Source organism: Artemia franciscana, chromosome 9 (assembly GCF_032884065.1).
Source record: "Artemia franciscana chromosome 9, ASM3288406v1, whole genome shotgun sequence".
Classification (NCBI taxonomy): domain Eukaryota; kingdom Metazoa; phylum Arthropoda; class Branchiopoda; order Anostraca; family Artemiidae; genus Artemia; species Artemia franciscana.
In genome coordinates this window covers 47,530,505-47,555,787 of record NC_088871.1, presented here as the reverse complement: position 1 = coordinate 47,555,787, position 25,283 = coordinate 47,530,505, and the positions used below count along the sequence as shown (strand labels likewise).

The 25,283-nt window shown below is 34.9% G+C and overlaps 1 protein-coding gene across 2 annotated transcripts in view; it reads left to right on the top strand.

Annotated features, from left to right (window-relative positions):
- Nucleotides 1-25,283, top strand: part of LOC136031500 (chorion peroxidase-like) — a 90,474-nt gene that overhangs the window by 46,777 nt on the left and 18,414 nt on the right. For both annotated transcript variants that reach the window (XM_065711158.1, XM_065711159.1), the window contains exons 5-10: nt 3,742-3,906; nt 6,279-6,469; nt 10,227-10,416; nt 14,238-14,435; nt 19,201-19,348; nt 23,612-23,774. In XM_065711158.1, the coding sequence (XP_065567230.1) occupies nt 3,742-3,906; nt 6,279-6,469; nt 10,227-10,416; nt 14,238-14,435; nt 19,201-19,348; nt 23,612-23,774 (1,055 nt within the window). The remainder of the gene's footprint in view (nt 1-3,741; nt 3,907-6,278; nt 6,470-10,226; nt 10,417-14,237; nt 14,436-19,200; nt 19,349-23,611; nt 23,775-25,283) is intronic.

Sequence of the window (25,283 nt, the reverse complement as noted above, 5' to 3'; positions counted from 1 at the left end):
GACCTGTAGACAAGCAATGAGGGGATTGAAATCTGATCGAATAGTAGGGGTAGGCGGAATGTAGATATCATTTGAAGAACGAAGGCTATATGGAGCTACATCAGATATAAACCAAGGAGTTTTCCGAAGAGATTTTGGAAGATTGCCATGATGCTAAAGAAAGAAAAAAGAAGCACAAGAAATAATGTACATAGATTAATGTAAATAGACTAATGTACATACAATAATGTAAATAGACTGAATTCTTAAGAGCAGTGCTGGTGAGGAACGGTTGGTGTCCGTAACCAGATGCCGTGCTTTATTATGCATGACAGAATGTGATCGCAGCGTAGACGGAAAAGTAGACATCCATACAATGGGGCAGTAAGAAACATATGAATGGACAAGACAGAAAAAAAAAATTTCAAAATAGATCCGGGAAATGAGTGTCTAAGTTTCCGAATGATACCCAAACTACGTGAGACCTTAACCCTAATCATGGCTATATGATTTCTGAATGAAAGATTCTCATCAAGTAGGATACCAAGAAACCGGACCACTCGATTCTCTGGTCTACACAAGGAGCCTTGTGACACCTGAAGCTGTGTAAGCTGAGGGAAAGCTATACGAATTCGAGAAAAAATAAGAAAATGTGACTTACCAACATTCAAGACCAATTAATTTGCATTAAACCATGAATGCATAACATTATTCAAAAATAAGATATGCTAAGTTGTCTTTGAAACAAAAGAGACGAATTTTGTCCCAGCCAAGGTCTATTTCCCTGCCACCTATGAAGTGTTTTGCCTCTACAAACACAAATCGCTGTCAAAGATTCTTTCTTTTGTTTTGCTTTGTTTTTATGACGCTGCCGGACAAATCATAGACGTCCAATATTCTGTAAGTTGAATTCCTGGTTTGACTAGTTTCAATTATTCATTTGTTGAGCCTTTACTTCATAGCAGAAGCATCTATATAGTAGTTAAAAAAAAACAAAAAAAAACAAGTTTTTTAAATGAAAGTAAGGAGCGACATTAGAACTTAAAACGAACAGAAATTACTCTGTATATGAAAGGGGTTTTTCCTCCTCAAAGCCCCACTCTTTACGCTAAAGCTTGACTCTTTCTCTTAACTCTACATTTCAAAACAGGTAAAAACTTTAGCGTAAAGAGTGGGGCGTTGAGGAGGAAAAACCCCTTTCATATACGGAGAAATTTCTGTTCGTTTTAAGTTTTAATGTCGCTCCTTACTTTCATTTAAAAACTTGTTTTTTTTTGTTTAATTTCTGGACGTTTTTGAATTAATGCATGTTTTGATCTTGGCTCTCCGCACATAAATAATTAAAACGAAATTTGCATATTAATTTTTTTTGGCTAAATGGCTTTTTTCATAGTTTTAATCGGAAGATTTTGAGAAAAAGGAGCGACGGAGGAGGCCTAGTTGCCCTCCAATTTTTTGATTACTTAAAAAGGCAACTATAACTTTTAATTTTTTAAGAACGTTTTCATAAGTAAAAAATATACGTAACTTACAACTTCTATATTCGTATGTTTTTATTGCGTATATGAGGGGGCTTACCCCTCTTCGATATCTCGCTCTTTACACTAAAGCTTAAATTTTGTCCCAATTCCTTAAGAATGACCCCTGAATCACAAAGGCCGTAGAATAAATAGTTGAAATTACTAAAAATACTTAAGCGTAAAGAGCGAGGTATTACGAGGAGGCAAACCCCTTATATGCGTAATAATTTCTGCTCGTTTTAAGTTTTAATGCTGCTCCTCACTTTCATTAGAAAAAACTTTTCATATTTATTTTTTCATTGTTTTTTTAAATAATGCTAGAAAATCCTGCGCCCCCTCCATTGAAAGTCTCTTCCCCCATGAGGAGTTCCTCCATGGAAAGATCCTCCCACGTAACCCCCCTCAACTCTCCCCCAACCAAAAAATCCCCCTGAAAACGTCTGTACACTTCCCAGTAACCATTACTATATGTTAACACAGGTCAAAGTTTGTAACTTGCAGCCCCTCCCACGGGAACTGCGGGGGAGTAAGTCGTCCCCAAAGACATAGTTATTAGGTTTTTCGACTATGTTGAATAAAATGGCTATCTCAGAATTTTGATCCGGTGACTTTGGGGAGAAAATGAGCGTGGGAGGGGGCCTAGGTGCCCTCCAATTTTTTGGTCACTTAAAAAGGGAACTAGAACTTTTATTTTCCGTTAGAATGAGCCCTTCAGTGGCATTCTAGGACTACTGAGTCGATACAATCACCCCTGGGAAAAAAAAATAAACACGCATCCGTGATTTGTCTTCTGGCAAAAAATTAGAAATTCCACATTTTTGTAGATATGGGCTTGAAACTTCTGCAGTAAGGTTCTCTGATACGCTGAGTCTGATGGTATGATTTTCGGGGTGTTCCCCCTATTTTCAAATGTGAAAATAAGGGGTGTTCCTCTTATTTTCAAAAATGAGGTAAATTGTCTCAGGCTCGTAACTTTTGATGGGTAAGCTTAATCGTGATGAAACTTATATATTTAAAATCAGCATTAAAATGCGATTCTTTTGATGTAACTATTGGTATCAAAATTCCTTTTTTAGAGTTTCGGTTACTATTGAGCCGGGTCGCTCCTTACTACATAATTCACGGTTGGAATATAAGAGACCTGTTTTTTGGTGTCTTCTACGCATGACCTTATTAGTAAATTTACAACTAAATTTTAACGAAGAAAAATATTTCAGCATTTTCAAGCTATCAGTTCTAATTACCATCCCATAGCTTTCCTTTAAAGCGCTTTATTTCAATCTGATCTGATTGAATGCCAAGTAGTGAATGACACACATTTGAAAGTAATCAATACTTATATACCTTGACCACAGTCCCAATGTGGCGCTCTAGTATGTGCCATCTCTGAAATAAATTTTCATGACTGAATATATACCTAGGGTGTGCTTTCCTTTGAGGAATCAATACCAGCAGATGGGTTCGAAAAAAAAAGCCTCGTCATGGAGACGTTATCATATACGCGTGTAGCATTGTGAATTGTGCCTGGCAGTAAAAAAAAAAAAGAATTTTTACAAACATTTGTTTAAAGTTGAAGAAACTCTAATCTGCGAATCAGATTCTGGCTTTCACAAGAAAAAGAACAATTTATTTTTGGCAATTCTCAGAGTCTTGAACCAAAAAAAAGAGTGTTTAGGTCTTCTTTTATATCTATTTTTAAGGATTTAACACGCCTTACCAACATTTTTTATGTCAGGACTTCACCAAAGTGCATGTTTGTTAAGAGTTTTTCAGTCTAATGCTAAGAACAAGAAAATAACACTAGAAAACCAAGGATAAGCTGATGTTATCAAATAATCACAACGAAATTGTGCTGCCGTTTGTCAAGATTGTGCTAACAGAAGAGATTTACATGACCATACCAAAAATTCTTGGTGAAATTTTAGGCAAGTCTTTTATTTTCGGATCTTTGCATTTTCATGGAGATTGTAGAGATTCGGAGAGACAAATTCTTTCGGCAAAATTTGGGACTTTCATGGAAATTTAGGGATACGGGGAGCACTGTGTTAAACAGAAGTTAGATATCCACTATAGCGGGTACAACCCACACATACATTAATCTATATAGCTATCTATATATGAATATACATTTTAAAATAAAAAATGAGGCATCTGTTGTTCGTGGTAGTAGCCCACTGTTGTTGTCCATCCATGCTACTAAATTCATTTTAATGATATTTTTTGCTTTTGTTCTTTTTTCAAGGAATTTGGAGTCCAAGGTATCGACCAGGAATGCCTTCACCAAGAAAGCTTAGTGAAACACTTTTTACTGATATTGACGTACCAAATAAGCATATCAGTATGTTAACAATGCACTGGGGACAATTTGTGAGCCACGATATATCACACGTACCGATGTTCAAGACATGTGAGTTCTTATACCTCTCTCCTCTCTCTCTCTCTCCCTCCCCCTCTCCCTCCCTCTCCCTCTCCCTCTCCCTCCCTCTCTCTCTCTCTCTCTCTCTCTCTCTCTCGCTCTCTCTCTTTCTCTCTCTCTCTCTCTCTCTCTCTCTCTCTCTCTCTCTCTCTCTCTCTCTCTCTCTCTCTCTCTCTCTCTCTCTCTCTCTCTCTCTCTCTCTCTCTCTCTCTCTCTCTCTCTCTCTCTCTCTCTCTCTCTCTCTTTCTCTTTTTTCTATAAACTAGTGCTTTATTATACAAAACAAATACGAAACAAGCACTTGACTGAATTAAGACAAGACAGGAACTAGTGTTAAGCACTTTAGAACTCTATATATAAATGATTTCCAAGGTTCTACTATACTAATCGTCCGAGTTCCACTATGGTTTCCAAGAATCTTAGAAAGACGGTCTACTTTCTTGTATTATAAACCTAGTTTTTCTGATACCAATTTCTTCAAGACAAAAGCATCATAAATTCTATCAACCCTTCTCAAACTTAGGCTTTTAGAATCCAGTATAGAATACGAGATAAAACTGACCCACATTCCATTAAAATTACGTGGTATGTCTCGCGCTCTGAGGCTTACATTCAAAAGTTTATAGCGTATTGGTGCGGGGGCGAAGCGGACCAATACGGGGGGGCTCAGTGGACGGGTGCACAATAAGGAACAAAACATAATCGGAAGAAAAAAGCACGTAATAAAAAAAGACAAAATTCTTGTCTATAAAATACAATGTAATTCCTTCGAAATTAAATCACACATGTTTAAACAAGACAAATCGGCAAGATGCGGGTAATATGATACACTAATAAAACTTAAAAATTGGACTCTTAGCGATTAGATTGGATTGATTAGGACAGTATGTCCTAGAAAAATAACTATAGGAGTTCCTAGCTATTACAGAGAAAAATATTACAAATTCTACATTATCCCGTCATACTGTGCGGCGATTTACCTCCTTTGCCTCCTATCACTGATTCCTAACCCCCCCCCCCCTATACCCCAATATAAATAAACCTTCCTACGACCACTAAAAATAGCTAAAAAAAAAAACAGCACGATGCTTTTATCCATTATCCTGTTATAAAACATTGCAGCATGTTCTACTTGCGTCTTCCTATTGTGTTAGAACCTTAGTAAAGTTTCATATTAACTGAATATTCCTAATACCCAGATAGTGGAGCTTAACCATAACAAAGATAAAATTCAGCTTAGAAGAATTATCTTAATTCATTTACAACTGACACAGATTTACTGAGCTAACCCGGTTAAGCCCGAACCTGGAAAACTAGAACTGTACAAATGTCAAGCTTCACAAGTCTGACCCTGTTAAAAAAAATCAACGCAAGAAAGTATTTGCATGTCTTTTCTTCATAAAAATGACAAAACTGAAAGCCTGGCACCAATGAAACTAATTTCGTACGATCCAAAAGAAGTGCAACCAGGCATTTGCCTTTAGCTAGTTTTAAGTACCCAAGCACAAGGGGATATATCCTGACATCCCTTCATAAGATAGATCCACACTGTCCCGTCCTTAAATTAAGGTGAAGGTTAAGCTTAAAAATACACTTTTCTTGTTTTGGACCCCTTTTCACTAGTAAAGTGCTTCCTCTGTAAATGTGTCACGATAAATTGTCTTTATGAATTTCATTTTTTATACTTTCTGCTTATGTTGAGTATTGCCGGGTTCAATTTTCCATGTTTTAAAATCAAAAACTTGATTTTGGTTTCTGAGGTAATTTTTTTATTTCTTAAAAATTACCCTGTTGAATCTGATTTCATCGATTTTGAACAAGTTGAGTCACTCTTGGGTTCAGCTTTACGTTGTTTCAAACGTTTAACATTTTTATTTATGCATTAAACGTGCTTAACCGTATTTCTTTAGCAGTGCCATAAGAAAATAGCACGAATAACATGGCACTTTAACTTTTTATTATTTAGCATGAAAAACGTTATTCGTCTTGTTAATTTAATGTCTAAAAATTAAAAATTCTAATTACCGTTATTCACAGATACGATACAGCACCAAATTAGAAAGGGCTTGAAAGTTTTATATCACGAAAATGATTAAGCTTTTTTATAAATTTGACTTATAAATTCAAATAATATTAAGTTTTTTTGATCTAGTATGGTAAATATAACGAAATCTCAAAGCTAAAAAGAGATCTCTAATTACATTTTTTTTAAACATAGCCCTTGGCTGAAAAAAGAAAATTGAATTTGCTTATTCAAAATTGCCATTAAGCCATCAGCTGGGCTTACAGCTGTGTTTCAATTTCCGCTTAATTTTTTCTTATTTTCTGCTTTTTCGCATAAATTTGACTTTCTTTAATCATAGCTAGCTTCCAAAATATTGAATGTTGTAACGATGGGAAACATATGCCGAATGGGGTAAAACATCCCCTATGTTATCCTTTGTCTGTTGAAGAAGATGAAACATTCTATAGTCGAATGGGAGTCGAATGTCTCAATATGGTGAGATCAATAATTGCGCCAAGAGATGGCTGCACCCTAGGATATACGGATCAGGTAAGAAGACATACTATTTTCGTCATTAAAACCTCAGTTGTCTATTACATCCTGCTATTGATGTGGTCTTGTCTCCATTCAAAGAGAAATCCGTGATTAAATTGCTTATTTTTCTAAGAGGAGTTGTTCTTTACAAATTTTGTACCTGATTGTAATTTGAATAACAATGAAAAGCAGTGTTTTAGTTTGTAAAAAGCCTTCTTTGGCCTAGAAAAATAACAATTTTTGTCTTCAGTCTTTCTTTCTTGTTTTATTTTTTTTTTTTTGAAAAGAAGAAAAGACTAGCTGGCCTTTGTCTTTGTCTTTTTAACTTCTTGTAAATTTATAAAAAAAAAATTATTTTGGATGCTGTTATAAACCTTCGTTGGATATTAGGTCCATTTAGATAATACTAAATACAAGGATACTAAGGCAAGCTTTGTAATACTTTTTTTCAAGTGTTACCACCAATGACTTCAAATGAGTTGTGACGGTTTCTTGTCAGTTTGGAAGTACCATCTCTAGGGCCAATCCTTCAATTCGGAGGAAAGAAAGAAGTTATCCGGTGCTTAGTCAGGGCGGCATGGTGGGTGCTCGAAAATGTCCAATTTAAATAGCTCAATTAGCCGCTGGGTTACATGTTGAGAACTGGAAAGACGGGCATCATCATGGATCAGAACAATTTCAAAAATCAGTTTTGGTTCCAAAACATTTGAAACCGTCACAGCTTGCCACAAGTCATTGACGGCAACTTCCATTTGGGGGCTGAGGCAAATTCAAACAATACTTTTGGGGAAAACGAAGGGTGGGTCTCCCTGCCTACCACACAACAATGATTTTACAGGATATCGAGAAACTGAAAAATGTGTTTCGAGCATTATTACTGATATTATGGTCCAGTTATTCCTAAAGAGAAGGTGCTTCTAGACATCCGAGATATGACAAAACAACTTTGATATCAAAAGCTTCATTTCATAGCGATTTCTAACAGTGATAGAAAGAGAATATATTATGTTTAGGGGAGAGAAAATGAGCTTTTACTTCGAAAACCAAACAAGACAGAAGAAAAAAGATTAAAAAGAACTTATTTAGTTTAAAAGGAAGCTCTAGAAATTAAATGTCGCATAAAAAATTTCCAATTCGAGCAAATACGTTACAACGTATTTCTATGACGTAACTTACTAGAAATCTTATTCAATTAAATTTTAAATAAATTCTTTTTAAATTCAAATTCATTTTATTTAAAAAAACATGCGACGGACAGAGCCGATTATTAGTTTTTATTGTCATGCACACACAAGAATCCGTCGACAAGTCAAAATTAACATTCACAAAATTATAATATATACAATTAACAATAATAATTGTCACATACACACGAAAATAAGTCGACAAGTATACACAAAATTATAATATATACAATTAACAACAATAATCCGGATTAAAAAGTCGACCCAGCATTAAACAACTTAACAAACGAGGGCACAAAACTAAGCTCATAACGAGCATGTGACACAGTCACAGGTTGAAGTTTCGGTACAGGCTCTGCAACGGCCCTGGGTGGCCTTACCCGTGCCGGTTGATGTTGGGGCGGGAGGATATTTCGGTGTATAGGGCTGGATAAGATTTTATTGCCAAAGGATAGGGCTAGTTTTAAACGACGAGATTGAAGGGTTTGAAGTTGAAACTGATTAAGGAGGGATATGTACGGTACTTTTGGGGCTTTTGAGATTACTAGGAGGGCACGGTATTGCACCCTTCTCAACCCGGTCCGACTGTTCCCTAGTCAGCCCGAAATGCCATACAGGGCAACAGTATTCAAGTGTGGAACATATAAAAGAGAAATAGATGCGTAGGGGGTATGGTGGAGGGATTCCATGGCGAGCCAACAACTTCAGAGACCTGATGGCTAAATTAGCTTTTTTTAACATGCCATCAACATGTTTATTCCACTTCAGATCTGAAGTGATATGAATGCCGAGCAGTTTAATTTCGGTCACGTGACTGGCGCTGGGAATCGGTGGACTAAAAATTGGCGTAGATTATAAAAAAGAAAATGTTAAAATTACAGATTTATCAAAGTTGACAGTCATTTTGCCCACCTTTGCCTCTTGACATAGTTATCTATCAACTATTATCTTAGATGCATTAATTTAAGAATAAATGCTTTCAAAAATTAGTTTTTGAAAAAAACTAATTTTTAAAAAAATAGTGTTTTAAAAAAAAATTAGAAAAATAATGCAACATTTAAAACCTAATGCGAGCAGAAATATAGGCAAATAATAATTCAAACATAAAAAAAACAGAAATTAGTATAAATGGGTGAGTAAAACCTAGAACGAACAGAAATTAAATTGATAAACTGTATCATACTCAAAAGCGACCAGTATTGCAAAGGATGCCCATACGGATGGCTCCATTTTCGGACTCAACAAATCGAAACTGCCTGAACTGTTTCCAATTCTTTTTTCTACATTGGGGTCCAAGGAATGGTGGATTTAAATTTCAAGCTATTAAAAATAGTTATTTTTTGGCCATTTGTCGGACCCCGCTCTTGGGAGAACCAATCTTGGTTTCTGTGCCCTTGACCCAATTTCGGCCAATTATTATATTTTACCCTTGGCACAAGGGCTTAAAGATACGATTTTCAAATTCATCACAAACAGCTTTTTGACCCTTGACTATCGCCGTTTATGATGAGCTATATCGATCCTTGACGTAAACCTTGTCAATTTTCAAAACATACCTGTGTTATATTATCATGCAAAAGTATTTATGTTACTTCATCTTGTATATGATTATTTATTTTAATATGTTAGTTACTATGGGCTACAGTTCGTTACTTATCATAATAATCTGATGTTCCAGTTTCCTGCTAGTTAAGGAGAAAAAGGAAAAAAAGATGCCGTATATGCAGAATATCATAGTTAAAGTAATTTTTTTTCAAGCCAATAGATTTTCCTCGTTATTTGAGTCGAGGGACAGTTAGTTCCCTATGTAGGGGTATTGGACAAGATGGTTCTAATACTGTACTTCGTTTTTTCATCAGACTCTAGTCTTAGGAGTTATGTTTGTTTGTATTTCTTAGTATGGGCCGTGATTGTCTCTTACTGGGTTGCTAGCTACCACTGCATCTCGAATTTATTGTGAAAAGTTCTAAACGTGTTTTTCAGATTTTGGTTACAATGGACTGCGGTTCACCCCTTACTAGGTTGCAACTAGAGCTGCAATCATGAGTTACAAAGCAAATTACAAGCGGGAAGGGACCTCAGAGAATCAGACTACTAACGACATCCAATAATTATCATGCTGTTTTCTCTTTTAGATTTCAGCTATCTCTACAACCATGATACCAATAAAAATTATGTAATCCCCTTTTATAATTCACTATACAATACTATAAATGACCTTCCAAAATGCATGCCTTCGGACGATGAATTACCAATATTGTTTGCAGACGACACAGCAATTAGTTTGAAGGCTGGGAACGAGGAGGACCTACGAATGGCCCTCGAAACTGATGCTTTTAATGTAAATTAATCCGAATAATATCGGAGACACTTCATATTTACTAAGTTAACCCTATTGCACTGACTCTGGTAAACTGATAGCTTGGGGTAAAAATATAAATTGAAGTGTTACATAATACCTTTTAAATTTCCACTGCCAAATACCTCTGCCTCTCTAATCAAAAGCGTTTTAGTCTTTGCTTCTGAAGAGAGTAGTGTCAAGGATTAGTTTGAGCGTTGCAGTTCGTTAAATCCATTTTATTTTGCAGCTAAACCAGGTGACCCATTACATAGATGGATCAACCGTTTATGGTTCGAGCTATGAAGAAAACGAAGAACTAAGAGAGCATGAAGGAGGGAGGCTGAAATTTACCTTGGTTGGCGGAAAAGAATTTCCTCCTGTTATGAAAAAAGAGGATGGTTGCCAAGGTGTACCCAAAGAAGGGTGTTTTATAACTGGTAAGTTTTGTGTGATCATTGACATAGCCTGAGTCTGTGTATTTTAAGATCCTAGCCCCTCTCCCATTTAAAAAAGTGTATTGGCACATCTGTTTTGTAATAATGGTGGCTATACTGGGATATTAAGTGTTTGTAAAGTCCACACACGTATTATTTTGTGTTTTTTAGCTTTAGGATACCAAAGAGACCATCAACCTTATTTTTGGACTAGAAGCTGACACATCTGTAGAATCCATCCAATCTACTTTGGAAATGGAAAATTTACTAAGTGATCTACTGTGACATATATCTAACAACTAGTATTTAAAAGATTATAGATGATTCAGCAATAATATTCGTGTGGAATATGGTAAATTGCAACTGGTCATACTTAGCTTTTAAGATCAACTAATCCGAACGAAGATTTTTAGCCAAATCTTTTTTTTGAAATTAATAAAAGATATAATAATTAGATATAATTTATAGATACAATTAGATATAAAGTTACTATATAATAATTAGAAATAATAATATAGATATAATTATAATAATTAGCAATAATTTAATTAGTTATAAATTGTTACCATTGAATGGTTACCATTCCTATTCTCCGCTTCTGTAGTAGTACAACTGTGACGTTAAAATTAACAATAAAAAGCGGAATTATTCACCATTTCTTAACTTGTGTTGACTTAACATGTGTGACTATATTGCGGCCCAATCACATATGTCTGAAGTATATGTGGTAGATGGCAAGGTTGTATTGTTCTCTGATAAAAGTTGCTGTTTCACAAAAAAAGGAAGGAGAGCATGTTAAGCTGAAATATAACAGGCTTATGGAGGTCTATGGGGATAAAACCGGGCCTTTTAGCGTTACGCATCAAATTTAAGAGACGTATTGTAGAAAGCCAAAAACTGTCAGTTACATTTATTTATTTTTTACTTCTGATACACACGAAAAACAGGTTGTCCTCGAATGGAGTCCTCGAACTTCTTGAGAGGGGGTAAAGATAGAATATTGAATAGATTGGTGAGAGGGACGAGTGTATGTAGTAGTAAGTAGTAAGAAAGACAGCACTAGACCCTTAAGGTCTAAACCGGCGGTGCTGATCTCCATTTCATGGCCCTTCAGCCAGGAAGTGCAATGGGGGGCTGGGGGCCAACCATCCTGTGCTTTCACACGCCCCTCCTGCTTACCTTCCCCAGATTTTTCCAGGTACCCATTTAAAACTGGGTCGACTCTGGCTGAGCTTACAGGGTCACGCCACTGGCCCCGTCACAAACTAAATAACCGGTCACAACTGAGTGTGACAAGTGTGTGCAGCTTTGCTGGCCTCTGACAGTTTGGTTCTGCAGTGAAATGGTAGTATTAGTAATATATCTCATTAGTGAGCTTTTTTATTAATTAGTATAGCTTCTCTTTTTAAATCTTCTTGTATAAGTCACTTTGAATTATCAAATATGACGTAGGGTTACACAGCCCCCCCAAAAAAAAATTGTTGCTGATGGATATAGTTGCTGCAATACTGTTAACAGAGAAACAAGAGCATGTGAAGCTGAAATAAGACAGCCTTATGGGGGTCTATGGGGATAAAACCAGGCCATTTAGCGTTAAGCATCAAATTTAAGAGACTTACGGTAGAAAGCCAAAAACTATCAGTTGTATTTATTATGTTGCGAGAGCAACGCTTTGGTTTTGTCGTTTTTTTCCCTAGCACCCCAATTTCAGCTTATTCCTAGAAAGTGGTAAGGGTCTAACCTCTGTGGTTCTTACGGAAAGTGTGGACCTTAAGCTGCATTGATGAATATGACTTGGCATTTTGAAAAGCTTCGTAGAACTCTTGCCTGGAGCCAAAAATCTATTGTTTCTACCCATTTCTGTTCATGATTTCAGCTAAGTTTATCATTCGGTTTTTTTGCACTTGGGATTGCGGTAGAGAAATGGTATCAGATGTGCCTCTTAAAATTTAAAAGTTCACTCATTGCTAAAGAAATTAGAGTTTATTCTTTGCTCCATTCTAAGTGATGACGCTAGAAACTTGGCCTACGGCAAACAAAAGTCAAATTTTGAACTAGGATAGTTAGATTTTCTTTTGACGGCAGTCGATAGCTCTTGATGAGCTGATCAAAGTTTATGTCATTCATTTTTTGGCAGAAAAATTCCTTTATGATATGTTAGTTTGAAAGTTTAAAGGGGTTGACAACTTCAGTAGTAAGGTACACACTGAAACCAAATATTGGCCGATAAAATAATGGTATCAGATGTGCCTCTTAAACTTCAAAAGTTCTCTCATTGATAAAGAAATTAGAGTTTATCCTTTGCTCCTTTCTAAGTGATGATGTTAGAAACTTTGCCTAGGGCAAAAAAGTCAACTTTTGAACTAAGACTGATAAATTTTTTTTTCGACGGCAATCGATATCTCTTGATGAGCTGATCAAAGTGTATGTCCTCCATTTTTTGGTAGAAAAATTCCTTCATGAGATATACCAGTTTGAAAGTTTAAAGGGGTTGACAACTTCAGTAGTAAGGTACACGATGAAACCAAAAATAGGCCGATACCAATTGTGAGACATATAGGGGAGTTTTAAGCAACAGTCGGTTGTTAGGTCATAATCATATTCGGCAATGAGGGGTTCGGAACTTTTGCTAGTTGGTGTACCTATTACTTGTTTCCGGTGTATTTGATGATAGAACCAATTTGGTTCCAGCGGTAAGATAGGTATGGCACTTGTAACTTATAATCGGCTGTTAGGCTACAATCATCTTCAGCGATGAGGGGTTTGCAACTTTGTCTAGTTGCAATGAGGGAATTGCAAAAACAGAAGCTGAAATAGAATGGGGTTTACCTAGTATTTATTTTAAGATCCTTACAGATTAACAACTTCAACGTTTAATCGAAGCGAGGAAACAAAACCGAAGTGTTGCTCTTGCGACACTTTAATCGGCGAAGCCCGTCAAAGGTTGTCGCAACACCTAACGTAGCCCATGCAACGTAGATCTAGTTTATTTTTTACTTCTGATTCCACGAAAAACAGGTTGTCCTCGAATGGAGTCCTCGAACTTCTTGAGAGGGGTAAAGGTAGAATATTGAATAGATTGGTACGGGAGACGACCGTATGCAGCTGTGTTGGTCTCAGATAGCTTGGTGCTGCAGTGAAATGCTAGTATTAGTAGTATGTCTCATTAGTGAGTTTTTCATTAATTTGTATAGCTTCTCTTTTTATATCTTCTTGTATAAGTCGCTTTGAATTACCAAATATGACATAGGGTTACCCAGTCCCCAAAATAAAATGTTTTTTTTTATTACTGATGGATATAGTTGCTGCAGTACTATTAACAGTGGCTGCAGGACTGTTAACAGAGAAACAAGAGCATATGAAGATGAAACAGAAGCAAATGGGGGGTCTATGGGGATAAAACTGGGCCATTTAGCGTTATTCGTCAAATTTAAGAGACTTATTGTAGAAAGCCAAAAACTGTCAGTTACATTTATTTATTTTTTACTTCTGATTCACACGAAAAACAGGTTCTCTTCGAATGGAGTCCTCGAACTTCTTGAGAGGGGGTAAAGATAGAATATTGAATAGATTGGTAAGGGGGACAAGCGTATGCAGCTTTACTTGCCTCAGACAGCTTCGTGCTGCAGTGAAATGGTAGTATTAGTAGTATATCTAAGTAGTGAGTTTTTTATTAAATTGTATAGCTTCTCTCTTTATATCTTCTTGTATAAGTCTCTTTGAATTACCAAATATGACATAGGGTTACCCAGTCCCCAAAATAAAAAAAAAATATTGTTGATGGCTATAGTTGCTTCAGGACTGTTAACGCCAGTTTTTCTTAGGTGATAGCAGAGGAAATCAGTACGTAGGACTTACAGTAATCCATACTTTACTGCTTCGAACCCACAACAGAATTGCAAGAATATTGGAAATGCTGAACACCCATTGGGATGATGAGCGCATATTTCAGGAAACTAGGAAAATTGTTGGTGCCATTATCCAGCATATTACTTATAATGAATATTTGCCTACTGTGCTTGGTATGTCTTTTTCTGATTTCAAAGTAGTTTTAGCGCTTTATTAATTTCAATCTTAGCTAAAAATTTATGGCTCTATGAATTTCCGTATTAGGTTTTAGCATGGAATAAGAACAGTACCACCAATGGAATAAATTAGGTTATGCGGAAACTAATTAATTTCTATGATCTTGCTTTAAATTAGTAAAAATGAATTTACAAATAAATTCCGTAGGTTATTTTCAAGAGAGGGTGCAGTCATTTACGCTCAAAAGTGCTTATTTGGATGGCTCAGTTTGGGGGGGGGTCAAGTTTGTCAAAATGGAAAAAATGCACAATACAAAAACAAATAGTAAAAATGGAAGAATTTATAAAAATCAGGACATTTGGGGGAGGGTGAATATAAACCCAAAAGTATCCACCATACTTTTGTAACCTATTCCAATATTTTAAACGATCTGAAATTACTAACAAATTAATATACGTTGCCCCTCATTCATCATTAAAATGCTCATTGCCAAAATGTAAGTTTCATGAAATTCGTTTGCCTATAAGGTTAGGAAGTCGTTTTAGGCGTCAAATCGGCTTTTATCATAACTGATAATTTTGGCTTGAATTAGGATGGACGTGAAAATTTGAAAAAAAAGAAGAAATATAATAGTTGGGACAAAATAAGAAACACAATCGTTTGCAGGTACAGACGAGTTTACTCAAATACTTACCACAAAAGTTAGGAGATAATCAGATAAACCTTTTGCCTTTTAAAAGCTATTACATCTTGTGTTTCTTTACCTCCTTAGGAGTTCCGAGCCGTTTACCGCAAAAACATTTCGCGATCGCTTATTTTGTTACTAATTCCTCAGTCATCAACAAAAGTATCATTAGAAAAAGTCTTACTGCTCTTTTCTATCACTTGGGTAAGTGCCACTTTATCTCTATCACGGAAAAAGTATCGTTGTTTTTTTCTGTCATTAGAGATTTTTTTTCTGGCGAGATTTGTCTTGGTCTAATTTAGTCTCGAGGGTAAGATCTACATTAGTAAAATTTACGAAGATTATCCAAAAAATTATGTGGATTATCCCCTTATAAAACTTGGTAAAAATACAGAAAAACACCCTCAGACACGAAAAGTCTCTTATTTTTAGGGTTAAATCATGTAGCATAATGCATCTTTTAAGATAGTCTAGAATCACAAGGATACATCTAAGACCATAAATAGGAAAACTTTTGTTTCGAGCAGAAACAAAGGCTATTTCGAGGAGTAAAGGCCCGATCTGTCAGTTTAAGCTATGTACAAGATGCCTCGGCGAAGGCTAAGCATCAAAAGGCCAGCAAAGGATCTTTTTGTTAGATGAAATATGTGGCTCTTGTTTAATGAACTAACTTAATCTTATTTAAGATTAGGTTAACTAAAAAAACATTCAGATGTCTTTAACGAAAATATTTGAAGAAAAAAAGGAAAATTGCTGAAAACGCGTTTAACTATCATTGTCACTTTTCTTCATCCCCTTTCGGAACCTTAGAAATATTTCTAGGCCTTAAGTCCTTCTGGAGAATTTTACTAATTAGAACCCAAATGACACAACCCTTAAAAATATTTCGAACAAATTGTGTGTTGGAAACAAAAGTACTTATAGATAACTCCTTCCAGGTTTGCTTTTGGAAAATGAGAACATGAAACTGGGATGCATATTTGTATTCAAAGTTGGATCCCAATTTGAATACATGTATGGAAAGAACACATAGTCTGAAATTTATTATTTTAATTTTAAATTTGGTAAGATCATTGGCATAAACAAAAAGCCTCAGAAGTCAGGAAACTGCAAATGCGTGAATATTTGAACATAAGTGGTTACTTAAACGTCTTTTCAAATCGCTGTCTCTCTTTTCTGATTTATTTATAAACTTAATACCAAGTCGCAAAATTTACAAGCGTAGCATATATATTGACATAATAAGATCATAACAGTGTCATAATATTATGATAATCTAATAAAAACATATTTATAATATACAATGATATAATATTAATAACTGCTATAGAATTATAATTCAAAGGAAACAAGCGCCTTAAACCTCTTTCCAGTTATTGATCAAGACACCCTCTTCCACCTCCGGTAAGATAACAATACTATCTTAAGTGAGTCAATGCCCAAGAAACAGCTAGTGTTACAACAGACCTTAAAAATGTAAGCTCCAAAGATAACTTCTTAACTCTATCAATGTATCGTATAAGCAAACTGAAATCAAATCCGATTTATCCTCATCCTGGGTGAATTTTAAGGTAGCTTTGGAAAATTTGCTGCCTGTCAGCAAATGAAGCGATTTATTAAGATGAACAGAGACCTATATAACCTCTTATGGACTTTCGCCATTCCTTTAACCTAATCGGTGGAATGGCTTATTGCACATGCTACAGTAAGAGCGTTTTATGAACAAAATTGATGTAATAACTTATAATTTGCGAGACCAGTTCAAAAGCTGAATAAGTACTATAGATGGTCTTTCAAAGGAATTTTTAACCTCTATTGGCATCTTGTAAGGCGTACTACCGCTCATACCAGCTGAATACGGAGTCAGAATCGGGACTGCCCATGTTGTAAGACTTTGACACACTGATGACACACAATAGAAAAGTTAAAACATTTTCTAAGTTACAAAAAGAAAAATATTTCTAAGTTCAAAAAAATAATTCTAAGTTCAAAAAAGGGGAAGTAAAAGTGGGGGATGTGCATTGGGGGCCCTTGGCGATGGAAAATGGATGACCATAAGTTCCCTCTAAAAAAATAACTGTAATAATTGATTCATTGGGACACAAGTTCGCCGGTTCACTTTACATAAGCGCGCGTCATAAGTAAAAAGGGGTAGCAGACTTATCGCTTTTTGGTTCATTCAAATTCGGTTCGTATAATAAAATATGTTTATAGTTCCGCTATATATTCACTCAGTGTAGGGAGTCTATAAAAATTTTAACCGGTTTTATTCGACCCGAATAAAAAACTTATTCATAGAAAAAAAAAGTTAAAAAAAAGTAAAAAAAATTTCAAAGTTCAAAAAAATAATTCTAAGTTCAAAAAAAAGGGAGCAAAAAGTTGGGGGGGTGCATTGGCAACCCTTGGAGATGGGACATGGATGATCATAAGTTTCCTCTAAAAGAGACTATAGGAATTAATTCATTGGAACACAAGTTTGACGGTTCACTTTACCCAAGCGCACGTCATAAGTAAAAAAGGGGTAACAGACTTATCGTTTTTTGGCTCATTAAAATTCAGTTTGTATTATAAAATGTGTTTAAAATTTTGCTATATATACAATTTGTGTAGGAAGTTTATAAAATTTAAACCGGTTTCATTCAACCCGAATAAAAAACTTATTCATAGAATTGTCACAGGATTGCTGAATATTAAGTATTTATCTTCTGTAATATGCTTCATCTGATTTCTCTAACAGCTGCAAACCTTTAAAATAGGTGAACTCCCTCATCCAAGCTAGGAAATGCTTGAATTTGCAGGTAATCACAACCAAAACAAAAAACCAACGGAAGTCTGGAAGTGTGGCTTCCTCTCAAACCAGCTATAACCCTTTCTCTCTATCCTTCTAAATGTACTGATTCCTTTAAATGGATATGAGATTTAAACACTGCAGACAGAAAATAAACACGTTTTTTTCACATTCTGCATATGCCACATTTCTTAAGTTCCTTCGTCGTATCGAAAAAATTATTCAGACCGAGTATAGAACAAAGAAGGAGATACGAAAACGGTTAAAAAAGCAGTCCGCTAAAGCATGTTAGATTTTTTTTTTTTTTTTTATTTCCTAAAAAGAGCATAAGAAGATAATATAGATGGATGACGGCCCCGAGAAAGACTACGGAATTGAACAGTTTATTAGTCTGACACGTTAACCTCAAAAATTAAACTAGAATAAACATAACTTGAAGGAAATAGTATCATTACCTTACTACAGAGCGACTCGAACTTACTTCGAGTGAATCTTACTTCTCAGGAAGATACCTAAAGATGCCTAGAGGATGACCCAAAAAACTCCAATTTACAATTTTAGAAAATGATAATTCACTTGAAAAAGCAGCAATTTTTGTCAAGCCACCTGAACTATTAAACGTAACAAGACCAAGAGGATGACCGAAAAAGGTTAATTCATAATTGCTGGAAATGAACAACTTGGATCATCAAACATGACAAGATCAATCCGAGTAGCTAAAACAAAGGGAATAAAAAAATTTCTGTAGTAATGATGAACGAAAAAGAACAACAAAGAAACATGCTGTTAGAAGACTTGCGACAATGACATTCACAGCAAATAAAAAACGAAAATGAAACACAAAAAATCTTTGATTAGAAGACAAACGGAACTGAGAAGGCAAACTATGAAACTAAGGCAAAAATCCAGTGTTAAGCTAAAATACAATGGCGTAAGCTTATATTATAGGTTGCTGCTTCCATTGAGAGAGCATTATGTCGGAGCTACCATCAAGCCGATGCTTCAATCGGGGTGGGGGGGTCAATTCCACCTACATTTTCCTCCATCTTCATCTAATTTCTAATAATCTTTTTTTTAGACATTTTCAGTGAAAAAACGGAAAAACAACAGTATCCCCCAAAAACTTTGAAAAATATGTTTTGCTCAACCCCCACCCACCCTTACGGTTTCATGAATAGATGCCCCTTGCCATAAGGCTTACTTTATAATAATAAATACTGTTATAAATTATAATACTTGAATTAAAAAAGTAATACCAGGAACACCAAGTACCTTCTTGTGTTTATAGGGACACCTCTTCCTCAAGAATATGGGTTGCTGCCACTAGCTGAAGGCTATTCAAACACCTATGATGAGTATGTCAAAACTGCAGTTACAAACGAGTTTACGACTTCTGCTTATCGATTTGGTCATTCTCTTATATCAAATAATATCGAGTAAGTACCCAATAGGCTATTGAGTCGCTGACTTAGCCACGTAAGAACTTTTTTATTGGGCTTGTATCTATTTTTGGTCAGACAAAATAATCCACCACATCAGAAACAAGGTTTACATACTTACAAGTCTCATACGAAACAGCAATATAGACCTAGTTAGCTGATGTGACATCGCCATAACGATGATTTTAAATCTTCAAGGTAGTACTAGTACTACCTGTAGTACTACCTGTAGGTAGTACTACTGTAGACTACCTGTAGTACTACCTGTAGGTAGTACTACTGTAGGTAGTACTACCTGTAGGTAGTACTACACTAGTCAGCAGATCTGAAAAGATACATTTTATTTTTAAATCTGCAAGCTAATACATGTGGGCTGAACACTTCAAAAAGTAATGACAACTCTTAGAGAGTAATGATTCTAGGAGATTGAATAATTATAATAATTGAGGGATCTGAAATAGGGGTAAGCATTAAAGAAAAAGCGTCCTAAATTTGTATTCTGATTTGTATATTTGTCGGATTCTGTTCTTATAAAAAGATCTATTGGAAGCTGAAAAATCTTGCCATTGTCATTTCTTCTCCCAATCAATCTGTTTACAAAACTTACAATCAATGCCCACATTCATGTCAAACTTTCCTTCACTGCTAAAACTACTTTCTAAGATTTACAACAAAGCTAGAGACCATATTCAGGAAACTAATCGTTCAGGAGTCATCCCACTACTTGATCTCGATTCACTGTATATTCTTTCGTATTTATGTTTTCTGTTTAGTTTTGTTTTCTACAGTTTTTATTTTATTTGTATTTTCTTTTCTTCTTCTTTTTGCTCTTCGCTCTGTGAGTAAGTAATTATTTTGATTTTTGTTTCGCTTCTCTGAGTAAGTGACTTTTTTGTCTTCCCCCTTCTTTACAGGCCAGTGAACCCTTGTGGGAATAGTAAAATGTAATATTGTGTGTTTATTTCATGATGGATAAATTTTATCTTATTTTATCCTGGTATATTTCTCTCCCTCTTCCTTCAAAAATAGTCTATTTCCCTCTCAGTCCCGTCAACTCACGATTCATTTAGGGGCGGAGGGACAAAATATATTTTCAAGTCTATGAGAGGGGGCATTTTTTTCATTTTTTAGTGCAAATACCAAAAAGCCATTTTCAATGGAAATACAAAAAAAAGGTAAATCTCAAAATCTAATTGGGCAAAAATCTAGATGGGGGAATGCTCCCACTCTTAACCAGACTTAACACGTTTCCTTTCGAGGGGAATAAGAGTATTGTGATTCAATTTTGAATTGTATTTTGTATTGTCTTGTATTTAATAATAAAATTCTCTCTCTTCTCTCTCTCTCTCTTCCTCCGTCCTCAAATCTTCTTGAAATATTTGAAAAATCTTCCTTTCCGTAAGAATTCACAGTGACCATTCTATCCAGTTCGTGTTAAATTCAATTAGTCGTAAAATTCTAGCACTTGCAAAGATGTCCAGAACATTTTTTCCGTCCATGGCAATTGTAAATTAAATAAATCTGGCCTTGATTTTCTAATTATTTTCCGCTCTAACCGGTTCTCATCAATTGTTACCAGTCGTTTACCAGAAAATGATCATGCTTCTCAATCCAGATCGGTCTTACCCTTAGTCTCCGCACGCTGCAATTTGTGGAAGATCGTAAGTGAACTGACTAATTTATTTTGCAGAAAAAAGGAATCACATCTTACGAAAGATGAGCTTCAGTTCATTTACAGCTTCTAATCTTATATCATTGCTACACAGACAGAAAAGAAGCTGTAATATATATTTTATAACATACAATATAGACAATTGATAACATATTGAACAATGAGATCATATTTTGCTCTAGGCTTGCAGTTAATTCATAGGCTATCCTTAAAAACAAGCCTCCACTCCAATATGCTAGGGCTAGAAATAACCTTAGGCTATAAGCCAAATCTTGTGAATTTCTTTTTTAGTTTCGATTTATTTGGTATGAGTCAACCATTGAAGATGAAAATGCACAAAAAAATGTTAAATATATTGCCCAATGGTTTGACCACTTCTTATTAAAGCTTGCTAATAGGCTCCTAACCAAAATAGGCTAGTAGCTTACCAGTAGCCCAGATTGTTTTTTTTATCATTCCATTATTTCTTTTGGTATGAAAAAGACTTAAAACATTGGTTTTAAACTTGCTATTTGGTTATACATCCATTTTTTTAAACTAAATAGGCCTAATCTACAAACATTGATTTGTTATGATTAGGTTGGATAAAAAATATTTATCCTTTCTCCTTTTTCTTCTTCCTTCAGACCAATTTTTCTGTTAAGGATGATTTTTTGAGTAAATATAAAAAAACCTTACATTTCCTTATTGAAATGAATTATTCTCTATTATATTGTCTTTCTAAGTTTTGTAAGCAATTCGCTGACGAAAATCCCGGATCCAGCTAATTTTTATTTAGTTTTAAGCACTTTGTACACAAGTTCTTTTGATATCAACTTCACTGAAACTGGAGTCACAGGATCTGGATTTTTGCGGGCTGAATGGCGAGATTCATTTGTAGAGCTGAGTTTCAAACGCTGAATTGACACAAAATGCTCCCTAGCAATAGTCGAAACTCCCATAGTTGAATTAATGAAGTTTAGAACAGTCGTATCAAGATTTAAGCCAGGTCTCTGTTTTATTCCTGAGAATATCAGACAGTCTTGCTTAGCTTCCTGTCCAAAATCATCAAGCCTTTTCTCCATTGTAAAAATACGATCTTTTAGTGTTTGATTTGAGTCTTTAGTCCTTTAAGTTAGTTTTCAGTGCGCTCAAACCTCGGATTAAAGTCTAGCACTAAGAATCATAAATTTCAGCATTGATAATTTGGCTATTTATCTGTAAAGCGCCAGAAGACCCAGTTCCAATGGTTTGCGCTATTTTTTCAGCACATTTATTTTCCACTACCCTAGTCTTAGTTATCGCAACATCTTCCTGGGTCGCAGACCGCGTGAATTTAACCATGTGCAGATTCATGTTTTTCGCCAAATTTGAAGAAATCGCCTAGAATCTACAAAATCACTCCGTTTTTCCGCAGAATGTGGACACCATGAGTTACAGTTGCAATTTTAAATATTGTGCATCTTGAATAGTTGTGTCTTACTTTCCCAATCTTGGTCTACTTTTATTCGGACCCCTTGACATAGTGAATAAATGGATTAAAGACGCCCTTGTTTAAAAAAAAAAAAAAAAACAATTAAACTCGAATTGGCATTGGTAGTGGTATTTCTAAAGATGGCGTTTTCCACAGCGGTAAACTCTGCAGGAAATTAAGAAAAGTGAAAAATGGTTATTATTTTGTTTTTCTTTACTGTGATTTTTAAGTAATACGCTGTAAAAGAAATTTTTTTGGCCTCTAGCATAGGGCAAAATAATTTTCGTATGAAAGGTAAAGAGGACCTTTGCCTTTACGAGTAAGTAAAGAGGATATGTCGTACTTTTGATCAAAAGGGAACTTTTAAAATATTTCACAAACCAAATAGAATATCAGAAACGGATCAAATCAATCAATACAGCTAGCCTTGTTTCGGGCGACTAAGTTTTAATATTTGTTTTTCAAAAATGTTGCATAATACCTACTATATTACCACTAAAAGCCATGCCCCTAACCCTTCCAAACTTTACTTGAACAGAATTGACATTAAAAGACTCTACTCAAAGAAGCAAATACTCCACAATAAAAGCTTTTTTTGCCGTTCTAAAACCATCTGAAGTCTATTCAAACATTAAAACTGCGTTTTTCTAAAAAAAAAATTTTTGATTTTTTGAAAATTATGATATTTTTTTATTGCTGCATAATATTCATGTCAGTGTCACCAGATTGAGCCATGAAAAAAGTTTAAAAAGCAAAACTAATTGATTGGGAAAACACATTTTAACCATAAAAAATTAAAGAATTAACAACATGCGTATTACCAAAGAGAATACTATACCTTCAAATAAAGCTGCATTTTTTTTCACTCTATGGTTCCTCTCCATTTTCTGCTAATTTTCCATCCACTTTTCTAATTTTTTTTCTTTTTTTGATTGAGCACTTGCTACTACAAAGCGATACAACTGCACGTGGATTTGTTTTGAATTCAAAATAGAATTTCCAATTTTTCCTAGTTTAAAAAAAATATATATATATGACTGGTAATGTTTCCACTTGACCAATTCAAACAATCAGATTTTGTTCTCAATGCTGTTGGTACTTTAAGGCAGTTCTAAACAAGACCCTTAACTTTCAGACTTTGGATGGATGACTTTCATACAATTTTTGGTGGAATTCTACCAATGAAGAAGACGTTCCATAAACCAGGAATACTCTTGCTACCTGGCGCTTTTGATGTGATATTGAGAGGAATGATGAAAATGCCAGCCCAGAACATGGACTCACATTTTGCATCAACGGTATACCTTTTTTTACAATTACAAGCAAGACAAACGTTTTGTTACCTGGGAGGGGAATTTTAGCGGATTTTGACTCTAGTACCTGGCTATTTTCCCTTTTTATTTTTCTTAAAATAAATAACGGCTTAAAATGACAATAGGTATTCCTTTTGTGTCCACTCAGAGAGTCCTTTATCTATTTCTTATGTCTATTATATATTTATTATCTTCTTTTGTAAGTACAGGTAGTACATTATTATAGCTATTAGTTTTGGAAACTAAAACGGTTAGCACCACAAAGAGAGTAGAAGATAATTAATCCAAAAGAGATACGAACTGACTGTTGCTTCTTCCTTAGTAGTATCTTTGTTACTAACAACTCAAGGTACCAGCAGAACTTATAAAGGTGCTCTTGTAAAAAAAAAAAAAAAAAAAAAAAAAACGAGGAATACTTCAAAGAAAAACATCTTAATAACTGTCTAATTAAACTATTTTTTCTCTGCAGTCTCATCCCCTTGAAAAATGTGATCCTCAAACAACTTTTTGAAAAATAAATTCAAAAATAAGTAGTGGCAGAATAGGAGCGTGAGCTATAAAATAATAAAATTAAACTGAATGAAAAACAGCACCAGTGAAACTTTAGCTAAGCACAGAGGAGACAGTTAAAATCTAAAAGGGATAAAAAAGTTATTTTTTTCTTTCAGAAAATCGTTATTTTTTTTCCAGGGTATATTTTTATAAATTTTTCATATATTTTCGGTCTTCCATGGTGGCTAGGGAGGAACTGGGACCTTTCCTGCCCTTCTTTTGACTCTCCTTGTCGTAGAATTCATTTTTTAGAAGACAGAAAGAGCTAAAACGTATTACAATAAAGTCAGCAAACACCAGTTTAAACTTACAGTAAAAATATGACACAGATCGAATTTATAAATCTAAGATTAATTTTTGTCAAATATTTGTCTTTTTTACCTTCATTCTGACTAATAAAACTTTGTTTGTTATCACTTTTTCAGCTTTATCATTAACAAATGGTTCCTAGCTGCATAAAAACATCAATTAATTTATAGTGGCAAATATTTAAGCACAAGGGCACTCATAGAAACATTTCTATGAGAAACATTTAATAAACATTTCAAGGGGAAGGAAGTGTCACAAATTTCTACAAGGGGTTAAAATTGAAAAAGAATCCCCAAAGAGCTCAGCATCATAAAATCTAGAGCTTTTCTACATCTTTGGTCTTCAAGAGAGGGAATAAAGTCCCTATCCACCTACTTCCAAGGATATCCAAAAGGGTTTTCAAAGAAACGCATACGGAATATGCGCTGGTGCCAGGCTCTCTAAGTTAAGGGAAGAGATGTTTGGAGAAAGTGAGTTAATGCTCATATATAGTAGACTATATATTGTAGACTCCTAAAAATATAATATGATCTTAAATCTTACGTTGCCTCAATTTATTTGTAGAGTAGCGGCATATCTGAAGATTTTTTTTCATTAAAAAAGTCCTAGTAAAATGTAGTATTTCATTTAAGT